Source organism: Corythoichthys intestinalis, chromosome 9, assembly GCF_030265065.1.
Source record: "Corythoichthys intestinalis isolate RoL2023-P3 chromosome 9, ASM3026506v1, whole genome shotgun sequence".
NCBI lineage: Eukaryota > Metazoa > Chordata > Actinopteri > Syngnathiformes > Syngnathidae > Corythoichthys > Corythoichthys intestinalis.
The window spans coordinates 34,375,365-34,395,717 of NC_080403.1; the positions used below are offsets into that span (position 1 = coordinate 34,375,365).

Here is a 20,353-nt window from a genome sequence, read left to right on the forward strand (position 1 = left end):
GTGCGCAAAGTCTCAAATATCCGGCAGCTCCGCAACGTCGTCATGGAGGAGTGGAAGAGCATTCCAGTGGCAACCTGTGAAGCTCTGGTCAACTCCATGCCCAGGAGACTAAAGGCAGTTCTGGACAACAGTGGTGGCCACACAAAATATTTACAGTTGACATGTTGTATGTTAATATTGACAACTTTCACTAAGTGGTGTACTCACTTTTGTTGTCAGGGGTTTAGATATTAATGGCTATATTTTGAGTTATTTTGAGGGGAAAATAAAGTAACTCTATTATATAAGCTGCACACAGACTACTTTTCATTGTGTCCAAGTATCCTTTTGTTAGTGTTGTCCCATGAAAAGATATCCTTAAATATCTGCAGAAATGCGAGGGGGTGTCCTCACTTTTGTGATACTGTATATATTCAGTATTCAAACTAGGAACTATTTTTCCACAAGAGGGCACTCTTGCTCTTTAGACGAATAATGCTTCATTTCTGGCATTTTTTCTCTCGGTGGAATTCACAGAATTTTTTCCCCCCTTTGGTTTAATGTGGTTATGTAATTGGTTATTGAACAGTATCATTATAACAACAGTTCATATAGACAAGTTTGTGCTAAGTGAGAAAAAATACAATTGTTTAAAAAAAATCTTAACAAAAATGTAAGCAGTTACTCACAATGTTTCTCATTACTTGGTTATTCTTTCACCAAATATTTTTTTTACTTGTAATTGAGTACATTTTTTGGATGACTATTTTACTTTTGTAATTTTATTTTGAAGTAATGCTACTCTTGCGTGAGGAAAAGGTTTTGGCTACCCACCTCTGGCTGGATCCTATGCCAGCTAACTATGTATGTGTTTATTTACTGTGGAAAGTAAGACTGCATCAGTTGGCAGTTGCCCATTGACCACTAAACTTTTTTTGCCCTATTTTAGATAGAAAGATTTTGATTGGCCGTTACACAGTGCTTCAGATTCTGATTGGCTCCTCCTTGTTTCCGGGGCTCCACTGTGCACTCTTATGTTTTTTTTTTCGGTCTGCCCTGAGACAGACTGGAGAGAATGGCTGCCAGTGCAGGTTAGCAACAATCTACCTCGTTTTATGTACTAACCAGACGTAAACAACACGGTTTAAGTTGTACACTGTGTGGTCGTATGATTTTAAAATGCAATATTGGAGGCATACGCGTCATGATATGTTGTTGTTAAGCGAGGCCGAGCTCTAGATGAGTCCTGAAAAGTGTTTGGCTGTTGCTAACTCGGCTTTACGGCTAACGTTAGCTGCTTGGGCTAACTTTCGGCCGGTTAGCTCACTACCTCCAGCTGATTGTGTAAACACTTGTTCGATACCACAGACAAAGGTTGGGAAGTTTCCGTCGTCCTTTCGTTCATCACCACTAATGACAGATCTCGTCTTTCGTTTGTTGACATGCTGAAGCGAAATGTGCCGGCTGAGGCTGCCACTCAAAGGGTGTGAAGTTTTTATCACCGAATTTGATCTGGTAATGCTTTAGGGCTAAACATTAGCTTGGTGACTAGCCGCCTGCTAAAAGGCATCTGTGAGTTAACTTAGCACGCTAGCTCCCGTCTGGCCGCTGTGTATTTTGCAATCCCCACATTTCAACTCTTTGTCCTGTCAAGTAGCTAGCGTTGCTCAACACGAGGTATTTGTTGTGAAAGTTTTATCCCCCTTCCATAAAAACGAGGTTGGAAAAGGAAGTGTGTTTCTATTTAACACGTGTGTCAAGTAAGATGTTTACAACTGGATTAACCACCGGGAAAACTCACCAGTTTATTAGTTAATTAGCTAAAACATTCATCTCGTGGTTTGCATAATGTAAAGGTGTGACTATACATTTAATTAAACGACTGTCAAAAATAATGAAACGGGAAAATATTTGCAAGTTTTGTCAAATTCATGTTTTCCCAAGAACCCATACTCGTCAAAACAGCCTTTTATACTTATACTTTTATAAACATTTCAGTTCGATACTATGCCTCACTCTTTTTTTTCAACTATTTTTGCTATGGCCCTTCTCGTATTAAAAAAATGTTCAAATATTTTCAGCCTCTCCAAAGTAAAAAAAATCATAATTCTTTAGTCCTACATGAAATCAGACTATTTGTGTATAGTTTTAATCTAAATAGTGTATCTAAAAGATGACAACGTTGATCAATGTTTTGCATTTTGAGTGATTTGATTGGGTTGTTACTTAAGGCATGTGCTGGTATGGGGTTCTTAAGGTATGATAACCTCAGAGGTTGCGCTAGACTTTTTCGTTGTCTGTCATTTTGACTGACAGGGTCTTAAAAATCCGGTCATAATCTATTTTTACCCGTCACTTAAATTTTTAAAATGATGATAATGACATTGTGGTGACCCTTTGTTTGGCATAATTCACCTTCCGTACTTGTGTGTCCATTTGGCCGAGCGCGATAGCGGCTACGACACAGTCACGTGACAGTTTTCATTCATTTTAAATTAATATTCTGTCCGAACAAGCTTAACAGAGAATCCACACTGTGCCATCACACATCATGCAGATGAATATGTAACTTTTTCTCCGCAGTGACAAAAACAGCTGACTGTGGCCCCAGTAGGTAGGTAGCCTACCATATGTAGCATATGGAACAATGAAATTAACAGTTCACCTGCTGTGGCCTGAACGTAGTTTTCACACCTTCCTCCTGGTGCGCATGGACTTGAATTGCGTGCCCGCTTGTGCAGTCCCTGTTTTTTCACCTCTTTTATCAACATCATCATCGTTTTGGGGCTTTTTGAAGAAACTTCGGACACTCAGTTGCCTTGACATTTTTCAGAGTAAGGCCAACAACGTCATGCATCAAGAGAGACAATAGCTAATTAATATGCTCACTCGCCACCCTGTGGTCTGGGGTGTGAATTGCAACCTGTCAAAATGACGGATGGACTTCAGTTTTTTCCGTCACCGTTTTAAAAAATCGGTCAACGACGGAAAATATTCGGTTAACGCGGCCCCTGGATAACCTTAAGCCAAAATATCACAGTTTCACGGTGTTGCAATTACAGCTCCAAAATGTTACTTTGAGATATCTGAGTTAAAAAACTTTTTTTTCCCCCCTAAACAAGATTTTCATTTTTCAAAGCATATCAGCAAATTGTCCCCGCTAAAGCTGCTGCCTACGTGATCCGACCCTGGACTAAGCGGTAGATGATGGATGGAACATAAATACAATGTTACGTTAAAATATCTTTAAAGAAGAATAACTGAAATATTATAAATAAAAATAAAATAAATCCAGTCCTTTGTGTGAGCCAGGGGTCGGCAACCCAAAATGTTGAAAAAGCCATACTGTACCAAAAAAACATGTCTGGAGCCGCAAAAAATTAAAAGCCTTAAGTATGTATCTTTATTAGCTATATTAGCCTACTAGCAAAATGACTAAGTCGGCTAAAAATACATAATGACCCTTCATGATTTAATGTTTATTTTCCCTGCAGTGCATCCAACGCACCATGTGACTACTCTGTTGTATGATGCCACCTCAAGGTTAACTTCATTACAATATTAATGACTTGTTTCATTGCTTTTATGAAATTCTAGAAATGCAATAAAGAAATCTGATTTTTAATGTCATTTTTATTTTTTGAGGTTTCGAAAAACAAAACGGAACATGCATAACATGCCCCTTATCTGGGCTTGTGATTTTTTATTTATTTATTTTTTTTATTATCATCTCGGTTTTGTTTTTGAAGTGTGCAAAAAAGTGTTCTGATATGTTGATCAATGTCTCCTTCATGTACTCACCATCTGTGAACGGTTTTCCATGCTTTATTATCTCCCAGTGTAGGTTCCGTATCCACTCGCCCACACTATCCCCTCGGGGGGCCTGCGCTTGACGGTGACGTTTTGTTATTCTCACGATATGATTGGCCAAAGAGTCGAAATGCTGTCCGATAAAATGTTTAAAAATGGTCCAGTTGTTCTTAAATGCGTTCGCTTAAAAGTGCCTATTTAAAAATGTGTATGTAAAGCGATTGATGATATCACACACAGAGAGCAAACGTCTGAGCACACATCTGTCTCTCTCAAATGTGGGCCTTTCGGCCCTTGGGACATTTTGAGGAGAGAGTCCTGATGCTGCATTCTCCTGTCTTTTAGTAGTGGAAAATTTCCTCATATAAATCGTACATGCTTACAGAAAAAAAAAAGAACCTAACAGTTCGTGCAAGGGTTGTTGTCACCAACGTTTCATTTTTAAACATGCATTTTATGGGCGAGCATTTTGACTCATCGGCCAATTATATAGCGAGTAGGCATGTGCCGGTATGAGATTTTCACGGTACGATAACCGTGGGCAAAAATACCGCGGTATCACGGTATTGCAATTATGGCTCCAAAATTTTGAGATGTATGGGTTTAAAAAAAAAAAAAAAAAAAAAATTCCATTGAACAGGATTTTTTTCCAAAACATAATTGTAAATTGGAACATGAATATAATGTGAAAATAAATAAATTAACACAAAATAACAAATATTTTATATAAAATTAAAATAGAACCTAGACTATACCCACAGCCACAGCTCAAGTTGCTCAACATTAGAGTAAGAACAAAATAATTGCTATAAAAAGTAAAAAGACTTGTAAATAAAATTAAAAATATATACTGTATGACTTTTTTTGAGGGGGGAAGCTCAAGTGAAGTTTTGCCATTTTCAGCCACCTTTTTCAACTCTAGTCTACATGATGCCATGCCTTTGTGTTAAAAAGAACAAAGATTTCATAAGTTAATAAGTTAGTTAAAAATGTATAAGTTAGTTTTATAAATGTTAAAATGTAAATATTGTTGAGGAAAGGTTTCATCTAATTAAAAAAAAAAAGTGAGGTGTGAGGAGTGAGACCTCCTTTCTCAATTAGCGATCTTTGACGCGATTCTTTTTCTTTCCCCCCTTCATTCAAGCTCGTCTCTCTCTCTCAGCGGCTGTGAGACATAAAACCACAACGAAGCTGCTCTCCCAGCTTAGCCTAGGCTAACATTCGTCTTTGTAAGTTTTAGTTAGTTTGTATATTGAATTTGAAATTAAAATGTGTGTTTTGTTTTTGGCGAACTTTTTAATGGTGCTACTGCTATCCTGTTGAACCTAATCACACGTGGAAAAATACAATTGTACAACGTTTTAAATGTATTCATTTGTATATTTCACCACGATTTGAGAGCTCAATAAATTGAAGAAAAGTACGCCTTGTGTTTGGAGGATTTGTATTTGGGTTTGCTGGCTATTTAGCAGAATAGCGTCACTGACACTCACGGCAACAAACGGGAAGGGGTGAGCGCTGCCGCACCAAGCCACTTCGGCTGTATTTTGGCACATGAAAAATAGCGAATACCGTACTAAGGTATGACGGAAAATTTTAGTGGTTTTGAAACCGCGACGTTTTCACACCACGGTAAACCGTGAAACCGGTAACCGGCACATGTCTAATAGCGAGTATAACGGAACGTCACTTGCGTCACTGTCAAGCACAGTCAAGCGTGTGTCGCAGGCTATGACGCAAATCTTCGTTGACAGAAATGTTGAAATTGAATATTTATTCTACACATTTTTACAGCACTGGAAAACATTAAGAATGTTTGCGTCATTTTTGTCCTACAGAAACCATATTGAAACAAAATATATTTCCCGCAGCCATTTTTTTCCATTTTCAAACATTTTTGTAAATGTCTAGGGATCCACTAGGGCAGTGCTAAAAAGCCGCATGTAGCTCTCAAAACACGGGTTGCCGACCCCCGGCCTAAACCCACAGCAACAGCTCATTATTATTACTATCAGAACAAAGATAATTGAATTATTTTCTATAAAAAGCACGTGCGTATTACTCGTGTTTACATTATACACACACTTTTTTAACACAGACAGTTGCCAGAGAGAAAAAACCTCCACATGTTTTACCACCGCTAGACACACTAAACACGCTGGAGTTAACTCTCGTAGCTCGTGGGAAACGTTCATGACCGTGTTTACTCATCTTTAATTTTGTATAAATGCGAAATCATATTGGAGGTATTGCCTCCTCGGCAGCCACCCTCTGCAAACATGTTTTACATGTCGGTTGGCCCACCTCTAAGCCGCGGCCATCTGGAACTTTTCTGTTGCCGACACCAGCGATTTTGTTTTGTTCGATGGGGGGAAAAAGTTCAGGAGTTTCCGGTCACTTCCTGTTGATTTTGGGGCATTTTATGAGTCACTTCCTGTTGATTTTGGGTGACGGTACAGGAAGTGACCCAGGAATCTCCCGAATGAAAAGGCAGTGACTTAAACTCAACACGATGTGAGTCATGTGACCTGTAAATGCCCTAAAATGAACAGAAAATTACTAGTAAATGCACCGAAAATCAGTAAGTAACTGTAAGTGCCCTGGTTTTGAATGAAGGAATGTTCATTCACCCTTCCTTGCCTTAATGGATTGGGCCTCGAGCGCCGTCAGTGGCAGCCATAGAGTTAAGTGAGACACTATTATGGGAGAAGATTTTGGTTGCAACTTGTTGGTTCCTTTTTATTTATTTTTTTTTAACATTGGCACTTTTTTAAACGATATCTCGATTCTTGGCATGGTCATATCGTTAACCTTTTGAGATGCAAAGTTTCACAATATATCGCCATTTCAATATTTTGTCACACCCCTTTTTGCAAGTGGTTTTGCTGGTCTATAAGTCTAGTATCTTATTTCTGTGTTCAGAGGTAGGGAAGCTGTTACAAGTTCAGAATGGGACACCTCCAAGCACCAACTACAACGGGGTAGACGCCATACATGCCTGCAATATCCTTCAGCAGCTCAAAGCTCTTTATGATGAAGCTCAGCTCACAGACATTGTCGTAGAAGTGGACCATGGCAAGACGTTCTCGTGCCACCGGAACGTTCTTGCGGCAATCAGCCCTTATTTTAGGTAAGGAGTGTTTTTCACATTAGCATTATACATTAAAACAACACAATTCTATCTGCCTTGCTTTATTTGTATTTAAACTGATGACACGCTATCTTTCCTCTTTCCATGCTTAACAGGTCCATGTTCACCAGTGGCCTTACAGAGAGCAGCCAACGGGAAGTCAGAATTGTTGGGGTGGAATCAGAATCTATGCACCTCGTCTTAGACTATGCCTACACGTCCAGGGTCACGCTCTCAGAGTCTAATGTCCAGGCCCTGTTCACCGCAGCCAGCATTTTCCAGATACCTGCCCTGCAGGACCAGTGTGCCCAGTTTATGATCAGCAGGCTCGACCCACAGAACTGTATAGGGGTTTTCATGTTTGCTGATGCCTATGGGCACCAAGAGCTGAAGGAACGCTCACAAGACTACATCCGCAAAAAGGTCAGTTGACTGAGTTAATAGCCTACCTGTAAATCATAGATATAGTACAGTAAGGCTGCTATTTACTACTGATGTCAGTTATGCATTTGCTTGCATTTTGTGTGGTTGTTGAATGCTTGGTAATGGTTGTCTTGATCTAAATCCAAGAGTACAATATATATATATGCCGATATTATTACGAATGTCACATCACTACATACATTTCAAAATGGTAAAACTTAAGGGTGTAACGGTACACAAAAATCTCGGTTCGGTACGTGTAAGAAAACAAAATGCAAAATATAAATGTGCTAGTTGTTTATTACACACTTTTGTGCTTTCAACAATAGGAACATTAGCCTATACAAAGCTAGAATTCTGCTCAAAAAGTAGCGGGTATTTAAAGATAGTAATCCAACAACAATTTGCCTTTCAGACCCTGCGTATTGGTCAGTTTTCTTTCTGAAAGAAAGAAGAGAAAAGAAGTCCTGTGCTAAAGAGAACAGCAATCCCAATGACAAAGATTTTAACATGTATTATACAAATGAAATGCCTCAATCATTTTTTTTTTCTTATGAATGGCTTTCAAAAGCTCTATTGGTGGATTTTCTCAAGTTAAAGCGCCACACAGAAATTAATAAATGTAATTGTGTAAGCAGGATCTGTGTATTATTCTTATTATTTAATTACAGGTGTTTTAGCTCATTTCAATTTATTTTATTTAAATGGGTTATTATTTTATTATGTGTTTATATTTTAGAAATGTGATTTAGTATTCATTTATATGGTATATTTTATGTTGTATAACTTTAGTTCCTATGTGAATATTAGTTCCTGCTTGTTTTGTTGTGGTAGGAGGGTTTTGTATTGAACACGGGGCCGTGTTGGTTATTATTATAGTAGAGAAGACTGCAGTAAATCAACAAAGACAAGTGAACTGTGCCCCGATCTACAACTCCAGAGATCTGATGGACTCAAAAAGTGGGTTACGATTGCATATTAGTTTGAAAATCGACCGGATCCACTGTATTTTTACATGAGTGACTTCCGGTCTGCCCGATCCTAGCTAGTAGTATTGACGCAGGAGGGCCGCGTCTCGCGTCAAATAATAAACTCTGCCGTTCTTTTCACATGCGTCACGTTGAGCCGCTTCTGGGACATGGCCGCACTGCGACTGGTGTGCATTGGCTGATTGACTTTAACGCCCGCGTTTCAATGCGTTCTCGCAGCGGCCACGTTGTCGCGCCATTGACGTTTCTGGGTTATACTGTCCTACCGTGTTGGTCCTCATTATAGTAGAGAAGACAGAGTAAATATAATCTACACAAAAAAACTGTAACCCGATCCACTCACAACCTCGAAAAATAAGGGTTACATTACGTCAGAAACTCGTTCGGTACGCCTCCGTTCCGAACCGAGCACCCCGTACCGAAACGATTCAATACAAATACATGTACCGTTGCACCCTTAGTAAAACTACATTCATTATGCATTTAAAGCACAAAAAAAAGTTGAATAATATGGGACCTGGCATGTGATGCTAGTTTTACCTCTGCAGGAACATATGAAAACTAATTTTGATTTGATATGTTTTTCATTGACTGCCTTAATGCATTCCGCCATATCAGCCGTCAGCAATTTTCAACAAATGAAAAGTGATGATTGATATGTCAGATTGTCGGAGTAACTGCTTTGAATTTTTTTTTTTTTTTTTTTTTGGTGCTAGTTCCTATGTGTTTCACGGGAGCAAGAGTTCCTCCAGATGACCAAGGAGCAGCTGGTCAGCATTTTAAACAGTGATGACCTCAATGTGGAGAAAGAGGAGCATGTCTATGAGAGCATAATCCGTTGGCTGGAGCATGATCTGAGTGGTCGTGAGGCCCATCTTTCAGAGGTGTTTTCCCTGTGCATTCGTCTGCCTCTGCTGGATGATACTTTCCTCAGTCGGATACCCGCACCGTTTGCTTGCGCCCTTTCCCTTTCTAAAGACCCTGTTGAGGCTAAAGCCCGCCTCACTGGCACTAATGGTTGCCCCCAGCGCCTGGGAATGACTGCTTCTGAGATGGTCATCTGCTTCGATGCCGCTCACAAACACTCAGGGAAGAAGCAGACGGTACCTTGTTTAGACACGGCAACAGGGAGGGTGTTCAAGCTGTGCAAACCACCCAACGATCTCCGAGAAGTTGGGATCCTGGTATCGTCAGAAAATGACATCTACATTGCCGGAGGCTACCGACCAAGCAATAGTGAGGTGTCGATAGACCATCGGGCAGAAAGTGACTTCTGGCAGTATGAACATGCGGGAAATCGTTGGCTACCACATGCACCTCTTTTAAGAGCAAGAATTGGCTCTCGGCTGGTGCACTGCTGTGGGAAACTTTACGCATTGGGTGGCAGAGTTTATGAAGGCGATGGTCGAAATGCATTAAAATCTGTCGAATGCTATGACGCCAGGGACAACTGCTGGACGGCTGTGAGTCCCATGCCAGTAGCCATGGAGTTTCACAGTGCGGTGGAGTACAGAGATCGGATCTATGTCCTCCAAGGTATGTTAATCCGTCTTAGTGGAAGGCATTGTGTTGTGTACAAAACACTCAGAATGCAGCAATAGTCCAATTTAGATCTTCTCACGCCTGGACTTGTTTCTTATAACACACCTCTAGTGCAAGAGAGATTGGGGTAAAAGGGTCTCAAAATGTAATATTACACTTCCAGCTGCTGCATTTTCTTATTGAAATGATATGAATGTGAAAGTTGACACATCATGTTTTCAGTCAGCTCCAACTTGATATTACTTGACTGGGACATGCTGTCAACTTGTTTCTTGATTCTAACTGAAACATCTCTATATACTATGCAAGGGTGGGCCAACTTTTTTGAACCAAGATCTACTTTTCAGGTAACCAATCTCCCCAGGTCGGCCAAATTAGTTTAAACATCACATGATAAGCAATACCCATGGCTTATGAACCCTAACTATTCATTGATCCATACATTTTCTTAGCCACTCATCCTCATGAGGGTTGCTGGAGCCCATTCCACCTATGCGCAGTAAGCGGGGTACACTCTGAATCAGTTGCCAGCCTATCGCTGGGTACAAAGAGATCGATGAACCATTCAAGGAACCATAGCCATATCTGACCTTCATTTGAACAAAACTGAATCATAAACCAGATTTTAGACAGGAGAAAGGGTTCCTTCATAATATCGCTGTATTAAGGCACACGGTTGCTAACCGTCAAATGCTATTGTTTAGCCACAACTGGATTCATCACCTTATTAATTTTCATCCTTCACACAGCCGCTGGAAACAGAAATGTTGTTTAATCTATCTGCAGACAACCATCATGATTTTATGAGATTGGGCGGGTGTGCGCTGGTCTTCTTTGAGACAAAACACGACTACTTTTGTCCACTGGCGTCGCTAAAATTGACCAAAAGTAAGAAGTTACCAAGTGTTGCTTTACATATAGCAAAAATTTATGGTCTACATGTAATTGTGCCTCTTATTATTATTATTTTTTTTTAAATATAATCAAAATTCTCTAATGTGATACAAGTTAATGTATCATACTGTAGAAATCCAAAAGATGGCTGTTCAAATGGTAATTTACTTTTTTACATACCGTATTTTTCGGACTACAAGTCACACCTGAGTATAAGTCGCACCAGCCATAAAATGCCCAACGAAGAGAAAAAAAACATATATATGATAAAATCCAACACATAGAACAGATGTCATCTTGAAAGGCAATTTAATATAAAAATACAATAGAGAACAACATGCTGAATAAGTGTACAGTGCATGAACGAAATGCGAATATACTTCCCTCACCAGGACGCTACGGCTCGGTCCTGGCTATACAGCGAGCTAAACTCCCAAATGACGATGCTTGATGTCCGTATAATTTGCGGAATCAATTTCGTCCTCGATACCAAACAGGTTCGCATCAATGTAAATAAATGATAATTAGGTGCTGTTAAGGCAATGACACAAATGGTTAGCATGCGTTCGCTAGCATTTGCACATCGTTCAAACAACCACACAACTGGCTTTAAGTCTCCGATCACGGGTGGAAAACACACAACCACAACAGAAAAGATGATACACACAGGCATTGCCTCTGTAGAGATATTTTACAAGCATAAACAATGAACGTAGGTTCGCAGCCGTGTTTCTCTCTCGCTAACTCGCCCACTCAAGCTGCGTAGCTGTCAGTCTTCTTCTGGCGTGTGAGCGGTCTTCTTCACGTAAACAAGTGCGAATGCGCCCTCACGTGGGCGTGAAAGCGCCACAAACTTAAAGCATGCATTTCAATTTTGAAAAGTCAATAATGCAATTGAACACACATTGCCAAAGGCAGAACGCGAACGTGGCCATAGCTATTAAGAGTTATTCAGATAACTATAGCATAAAGAACATGGTAACAAGTTTACCAAACCATCAGTGTCACTCCAAAACACCAAAATAACATGTGAAATGATATCATAATGTGTTAATAATTTCACACATAAGTCGCTCCTGAGTATAAGTCGCACCCCCAGCCAAATTATGAAAAAAAAACTGCGACTTATAGTCCAAAAATACGGTATGTACCTGTATACCAGGGTTCACTAAATCCGGACCTCGGTACCACTTTTCCTGTCGTGTTTTCCATGTCTCCCTCCTCCAACACACCTGAAACAAAATAATCAGTATCATCATCAGGCTTCTGAAGAGGTTGCTGATGATATAATCATTTGATTCAGGTGTGTTAGGGGAGAGAGACGAGGAAAACACGACAGGAAAAGTGGCACCGAGGTCCGGATTTAGTGAACCCTGCTGTATACAATTCGCACCGTCAATTTGCTGGTATCCATGTTAAAAATTTAAAGTATTAGCTGCATAGTGTTTTGATGGATTGGATTTTGTGTGTTTAGACACATACTTTGGTCCACAAAGGAGTTGTCTTCCCTTTGATAATAGTTCAGGAGGTGCCAACTGTAAATGCTTGAGTATTGCTCCAGATGTGTGCTGATATTTACTGAATGGCCAAAGCATTGTTGTTGATGTGTCATATATACACTAGAATGCATTGGGAAATGCACACCATAGGATGTTCTGCTTCTGTCCGAGCCCGTTAGAATCTCAGAGCTTTGTAATTTGCCCTTTTCATCAATATTTTTAACTAAATTACTCAAGTGTGTGTGTGTTTCAGACGATTTTCGAATCTGGTAAAACTATAAATGGATGCGGTGTTATCAGAGGTGGGTAGAGTAGTCAAAAAAATGTTAAAGAGTAGCGTTACTTCAAAATATTACTCAAGTCAAAGTGTCATCCAAAAAATGTACTCTAGCACAAGTAAAAAAGTATCCAGTGAAAAGAATACTCAAATAATAAGTAACATTGTGAGTAACTTTTATTTATTTTATTTTTTAACAATGGTATTTTTTTGGTATTTTTATCATTTCTTTTATGAACTGTTGTTAAAATGATACTGTACAATAACCCATTACATAACCACATTAAGCCAAATAAATACACAAAAAAATTGTTGAATTCCGGCGAGAGGAAACAAAAGACATGAAGCATTTTTCATCTGAAGAGCATGAGTGCCCTCTAGTAGAGAAAATAGTTCCTAGTTTGAATAGTTCCTTCATTGTTACTATTATGAAATTAAAAGAATCATATCTGCAGTTTTTCTTGGTCAATCGGTGCCAAATAAAAACTGGGAGAGAGGTTTAAATCCGCGGATTCGAGTCATGTTGAGGGTAGCACTCTATATCAAATACTTTTACGGTGCTTTAAAGACTCCACATGATTGAACAAGCTGGCGTGATCATAGAACGGCAAGCTTGCGTCTGATTGGTTTAATGGAGTCATGTGATTATTGTTGCGGCATCTTATTGGTGAAATTAGTTAAGCTACTTTTGGCATCGTTGGCAAAAAAACAATATATCTAATATGTACAACAAATAGGAAAAATGTAACGACTCGTGTATAGCCAAAAGTAGCGGAGTAAGAGTAGCGTTTTTTCTTCACAAATATACTCAAGTAAAAGTAAAAAGTATGGCTTAGTAAAACTACTCTTAGACGTACATTTTTCTCAAAAAGTTACTTAAGTAAATGTAATGGAGTACATGTAACTCATTACTACCCACCTCTCGGTGTTATGTATATGGGACATGTTCACAAAAGAAATGATACAAAAACGGGAATTTGGCGGTGCCCGCATTGCTTTCACTATTCTCAGTGGGAAGCTAGAAAATTTGTCTATCATACAAGTTCTTGACATTAGGCATTACGTGGGTATTTGGCAAGTCCATCTGGTTTTAAATACAATGCGTGAGAAATAAATGCACATTTATCTTAAGGGCACGACACGAGGGAGCAATTTCATGAAATCTTAGACCCTGAAAAAAATGTGTCATAGTTTGCTGTATGCCATTGGCGCAAAGGAATGATGCAAATTTGATTTCATGAAATGGTGACCTTTGTGGTGAATAACATTTTAATTCGAAAAGTCTTAACGTCCCTCTTCTGGCTGTAGAACACGGCATGATCAATTGAGAGAAAAAAAAACAAGGTCTGTAATTAGGATCAAATTTCGATTTGGAGGGCATACAGACTAAAATGCAAGGGTTAAGAACTTAATAATAAAATACATTTAATACGAATAACTAGGGTTGGGCATTGAGCATCGATGGGACCCGGATATAACACTCCGGTTCTTCCAGAACCGTTCGAACTTTTAAATTTCGATTCCATGTTTTGATGCCCTAACCGCCGAGTGGGGGAAAAAAAATGCTGCCGAAAACCATGAAGAAGAAGCCACAAGAAGTGTGTGTTTGTGCATTGCAACTTGATTACAACCATGGATGGCGCTCAAAAGTTTGGCTTAACTTTACAAAAAACCAAAAAAATTACCAGTCAGCTCAGTGCAACATTTGCAACACAACGATATCATGTAAAGGTGGCTGCACGACCAATTTAGCACAACCAGCTTCATGGAATATAGCCTAAGTGCCAAGTGCAAAGCTAGTAGTTGACACGCTTCGCCGTCAGAACCAGGTAAGTAAAACAATACGTCTAAAAACATTACGTCTGTCTTCTGCTCTTCCCGTGCTCTGACCCCGGATCAAGCAGAATATGATGGATGGATGGATGGACAATAGTACGAGAATAAGTCGTATTATTACGTTGGGCTATAGTCGGTATCATGTATATAGAAATAAATGCAAAATGACAGACTGCGGTGTTAGTAAACAGCTGCCATCTAAAAGCAGTAGACCCCTCCATTCTAATCAACAGTATTAAAAGGACTTTTGTTTTGGAATCTGTTGTGTTGCTTATTTAGAATAAAGCAGTAGACCCCTCCATTCTAATCAACAGTATTAAAAGGACTTTTGTTTTGGAATCTGTTGTGTTGCTTATTTAGAAAGAAGAAGCCATATGAAGTATTCGATTAGTTTTTTTTGTGTTTTTTTTTTATGAATTCGTAGCAGTGAAGACATCACATCACAAAGCATCCCAGCCAGACGATCTAATCTCTTCTCCGCATTTTACGTACACACTCTTACAGCGCCACTCACTGGCCTTCCTGGTATTGTCACAACATAAACATTGCATGTGTCTGTAAACACAGCAGAATCGATTTTACAAACAAGGAAACCTTATTATTTTGCCTCATCTACATTAAATTATAATCAATAGAAGGACTTATACTAATGCTTCGTTGTAGCTACCAGCTAAGGTATATGTATGACAAAAGTGTTTTTCTCCTTGAGCTTTTGAAAATAAACATCTTTATGGAAGTGCACTATGTGGAAAGAAACTTCATCACATTCGAGTTCAAAGATTTGATATTTATATACAAGTTAAAAACAACCCTGTGAGAAGTTCATATAGTTAATTTCATATTAATTGTATTAATAATGAAGAATAATAATGAGGATCAATTTTAAATTCATATAATTAAAAAAAAATTGAGAAGACATTAATATGAACTAATACATTTTTAAACTATAGATTTTTTTAACCTGCTTTTTTGACTGCCTCTTAAAAAAAGTTGAGAATCGTTCGGAACCGGAATTGAAACATGGAATCGTTGAATTTCAAACGATGCCCAACCCTATTAATAACTTGATTTTGTTTAAAAACCAATTGTATTGCAAGAAGCAAAATAAAATATAAAAAATACATTGCAAATATATGAACATTTCCTTGTATTGTACATCATGCCTAGAGGGTTAGGGTAGAGCACAGGTGTCAAACCGGTTCCAGAAAGGGCCTAGTGGGTGCAGGTTTGCTTTCCAACCAATGAAGAGGACACCTTTTCACCAATTAGATGTTTTACATGTGTAATCAGTTAAACTTTGTCAGGTGCTGCTTGTTTCAGCAGGAAGTTCATTGGTTAAAGTCTTCGCGCGTTATTGGTTGGAACAAAATCCAGCACCCACTAGGCCCTTTCTGGAATCTGTTTGACACCTGTGGGGTAGAGGGTAATAATACTGAGCAAAAATGGTTTAATAATCAGTATCAAGTTTGTTGGATACTGAAGCAACCTGATGCTATTAAAGACTCCAAATTCCCTCTTTTGTCCACAGGTGAATATTTCTTCTGCTTTGACCCTCGGAAGGACTACTGGAGTCATCTTTCTCCGATGAGCGTCCCTCGGAGCCAGGGTCTAGCTGCTCTCTATAAAAACTGCATTTACTACATCGCCGGCATCTGCAAGAATCACCAGCGTACTTTCACTGTGGAAGTCTACGACATCGAAAGAAACAGCTGGAGCCGTAAGAGGGATCTGCCCTTTGACCATGCGACGAGCCCGTACATCAAAGCCATGCTGTTGCAAGGCAAACTGCACCTGTTTGTACGGGCAACGCAGGTCATGGTGGAAGAGCACGTGTTTCGCACCAGCCGCAAGAACTCCCTTTACCAGTACGACGACGAGGCTGATGTATGGACCAAAGTCTATGAGACGCCCGACCGCCTCTGGGATTTGGGACGCCATTTTGAATGTGTGGTGGCCAAACTCTATCCACAATGTCTACAGAGGGTGCTCTGATGTAGCCTGGCTTGTTCATGTGAACTTAATTTGTGATGCAGAGGGAGTGGTGTGGTCGTGCCTGCCTTGTGCCTGGTGTTACCTCGGGTTTGCACCACAAAGACCATTTTTAAAATACGTCTTAAGCCGTGAAACCTTTTGGTTTGACAAGATCAAGACGGGGGTGCTTTTAAATATTGCAGTATTTTTTTTCCAGACAGCACCAACTACCCACACTGATGCTTGCTCTAGAAAACCGTACAATGAATCATAAGTGCAATTATTCAACTTGTTTTGCTTTTTGTTGAGCCATGCTGTTATACATAAGTGAGGATCTACAAAAGCATGTATACGTGGTGTGCACTCTGGAGATATGAATGCTACATTTCAGCATAAAGTAAAACTATATATATAAATACTATATATTCATACGGGTAAGATGAGTACCATTGCTCGTTATTAGTTTGCTGGCTCTGAGGTTTGTGTGCGTTCCCTCGCTTACCCTCCCAAGTCAAATCTCTGAAGCTTCGTTTATAGGTGACTTATTTTGAAGTGTAGTTGTGATTTACGGTAGTGTTTTTGATGCTTGTACGATATTTTTGTGTCCCTTACTCTTCCTTTATGAGCGTTGTCCTGTCAATCTGTATACTATGTGTTGCTTCTGACCTATTTTTCTTTGTCCTATTTTGATTTAGATTCTAGTTGCATGGGGGCATGCGCCTCCCACCCTTTCAGTTTGTCCATTTTTTTGTCACACGTGAAGACAACTTGTGATGTGTAATGTTGGAATATGACCTCTCCACATTGGAGAAATGACAAGTGAACTTTGTGTCAACACTAAGTGGAAAGTTCAGACCAACTAACAGGCTTACCTCAGAGACTTCAGAATTATTCCATTGTGAGTAGAAAAATAAGGACATTTCAGGTCATTTTGTGTTAACGAAGCAACAGCATTGAGTTCTGTGTGGGTTGCTTTCTGGAGTGTGTTAAATGCATTTGAGGTCTTGTAATAGTTGAGCTGGATTTTTGGAGTTTTGTAGTAGCAATAATTATCGGAACTGTGATTAGGCTACATGTTTATATGATTTAAGTTAAAGCGTGTCGATCATTTTGTGTGCTTGTCTGGTATTGACATCACGGGTTCCACTGGTGCATGAGTGCAGGCTTGAAATGACGTGGAATTTAGTGCAGATAACATGAGATGCTGACCTGCTTGTTGCAAGAAGAGGCATCAGACTCGAAATATGTTCGTCCTGATAAACAATATCTGAAAAGTCTTAAATCATCATTGCACTGAATCACTCCTCTTTAACAGGCCTGAAATGCAGAAGCACCCTACTGGAAAGGCCATGATTCCGTCTTTAAATGCTACCCAGTGGACCAACATTTGGTGCTTTTTCAGTCCCCCCCCCCCCCCCCCCCCCCCCGACAAGTAATACCACACCAAAGTGGTGTTTCTCGGCCCGTATGACATTTTCAGTACATTACTGTCAATTTCGTCATGCAGGGTTCCTGTGTCATCTTTGCACTACTACTTCTACACGAGTGGCCCACATTCTGAAAGAGCTTCAGCAACCTTATTACACTCATCTGAGAGAATTACATGCAAATAAAGCTTTCATAAAAACAATTGAAAACACCATGATATTAATACCAGAGGCGCTGACTTTTGTGGCTCGTTTCAGAGTGGATGTTAACTTGATTCACACGATTTACAGTTGGTGAGCGAGCAAAGGAGAACTCAGGATTTCTACTGAAACAGTACTGTATTTTAATTTTCTTGTGTAATATACTGTACTATAGGTTTGCTGTACTTGCACAGTTTTTAAACTTCATTTTCTTTTATAACTTGAAAACTACGTAGATGTTTTTGTCGTTAGTGGCTTTTCCACTTTTTTTTTTGTTTTTTTTTTTAAATGTTCTTATTTAGTTATGGTAGATAATCCTGTTCTGAGAAGATTACCTGCACGAGTAATAGATTTGAAATGATTTCCCCTGCACTGTAGTACAGTACCGTCTCACCAAATATAAGCATTACAGATCAAACTACATTTTAACCCCAGTTATGAATAACAGTACAACAAGCTAAGAGTGCTATTCTGTGTCAAAGAGTTTGTGGCCGTTTGCCGCAAATACAAAGCTCATCTCAACAGTGTATATCTGGGTGCTATTTTAGATCAAATATTCTTCATGCTTTTGTTTTCTTCACTTTGCTGGTTTGTCTCTTGAGGGGGGCTATATGGTCTATAGTGGTGGTTGAGCTCAACTGTGAAATTCACTTGCACATAACTTGAAAATAAAACAAAAGTGAACAGAAGTCCATTTGTTTTGTAGAAGTGTTGAAAAACAGGTGTAAATAGATATGGGCCTACTGGGGGCTACTCTTTCAACAGTTAAGTACAACAGTTTAAATGATTTCTTTTACTCATTTACTGTATATTACGGAGCCAACTGATGCCTTAGGAAAAAAAACAACCTGTGTGTTCATGTTAGTAATATTTAGTAAATGGTGGACACAGATTACTGAACTGAGATTAGAAGACTGGGTGCAGTTTAATAAGATTGCATTAATAATAATTCTAGATTACAATTTTTTCCAAAATATTTCTACCCTGGCACGAGGAGGTTCTGTAGTTTATACAGCAATGTATAACGAAAAGTTGCACAAAAAACAATAACTTCAAAAGGGCTTGCACTTACTAAGGAGGTAAAAATGCCACCTAGAGCTGACTCAAGCTTTTTTGTAATCAAAATATGTTAATGTTCTCATGATTATGCAATTTTTTCACGTTCTAACAATATTTTTAATTCCATATACAGTAGGGCTACAGCTATCGATTATTTTAGTACTTGATAAATATCGACTACTTAGTTTGAATAATCGAGTAATCTGCTTAGGAAGATTTAATGCGTTGAAATATAAATTTTAGGAGTTGTAAAACAAAGGCTTGCTTAGATTGAACTTTCAAAAGAGCATTAAATGAGTACACAATTCCCAATTGTTTCTTCAAACTATGCAAGAGTTGCACTTTCCTTTAAAAATAAAATAACTGCGCTTAGCCTCAAACGGTATTTAAAAATAAATAAAAGAGGATCTAAGTAAAACAAGAGGCTAACTTGCATAGCAAAAGTCTGCTAGCTTAAATGCTATAAAATGCTAATGTTTAAAAAAAAAAAATTTTTAAACAATACTCTTAGCAAATCATTCAAACACATGTTCCCGCAAAAAAACAAACAAACAAAAAAAAAACAGCTATAAACAAACTTAAGAAAGCATAAAAAAACATTAGCTGCTCCCTGTTGGTCTTAACAGGGAGCAGGTGAATTCAGCCACGTTAAATGAGTTATGTCATATTCACTGTTGCCAAGAGAGGGCATTGTATCCACCCAAATCAATAAAACTACAGTTAATCCAAACACTTTCAAAACGAACCATAACAACGCCACTCCAACGAATACTCAAAGCAGCAAAATTTGATCCGAAGCTTTTTTCTAATCGAATTACTGGAGTTAATCGATTAATCGTTGCAGCACTAATTCCATACTCAAGAAAATAAAGCTATTTATTCCGGTTGGGGTCACTGGTGGAGCCCCGTGTAGATTGGATGTCTTCTTTTAAATCGCAAAACATTTTAACATTTAGCCATTCTATTGTCTTGCTAAACAAACATGATTTAGGAAGTGTAATTGCAAGTAGCTTTGGACACAAAACGGCATGACCAGTGACCTGAACCGGGAAAAAATAACGGAAGTAAAACGTATCACGTTTTACAAATTAAAATATGAAATGACTTGTAAGAATACGAATAGTCACACGCATAAAACGTGAAATATCACTTATATGGAGTATAAATAATACACAGTAATCAGAATAGTAATACACAAGCAAACGTAGTTTAAAAGGACTCATTCAGTATGTGTACTATTTGATAGCAGTCCTATGGAAATAAAAAACGCATAACCATGCGGACGTACACGTGCACGCGCACGTACACAAGCGCAG

The 20,353-nt window shown here is 38.9% G+C and overlaps 1 protein-coding gene across 2 annotated transcripts; it reads left to right on the forward strand.

The window, feature by feature from the left end:
* The first annotated feature begins 935 nt into the window (after window positions 1-935).
* On the forward strand, window positions 936-20,290 carry kbtbd8 (kelch repeat and BTB (POZ) domain containing 8). Of its 2 annotated transcripts, none has more exons than XM_057846355.1 (5): window positions 936-1,070; window positions 6,712-6,919; window positions 7,036-7,342; window positions 9,048-9,867; window positions 15,908-19,542. In XM_057846355.1, exons 1-5 carry the CDS (start codon window positions 1,055-1,057, stop codon window positions 16,369-16,371), a joined length of 1,815 nt encoding a protein of 604 aa, XP_057702338.1. In that variant the 5' UTR covers window positions 936-1,054; the 3' UTR covers window positions 16,372-19,542. The 2 variants fall into 2 exon arrangements, with proteins under 2 accessions (XP_057702338.1, XP_057702337.1); XM_057846354.1 differs by lacking the exon at window positions 936-1,070 and adding an exon at window positions 2,611-2,813 and having other exon boundaries at window positions 15,908-20,290.
* Window positions 20,291-20,353: the final 63 nt, after the last annotated feature.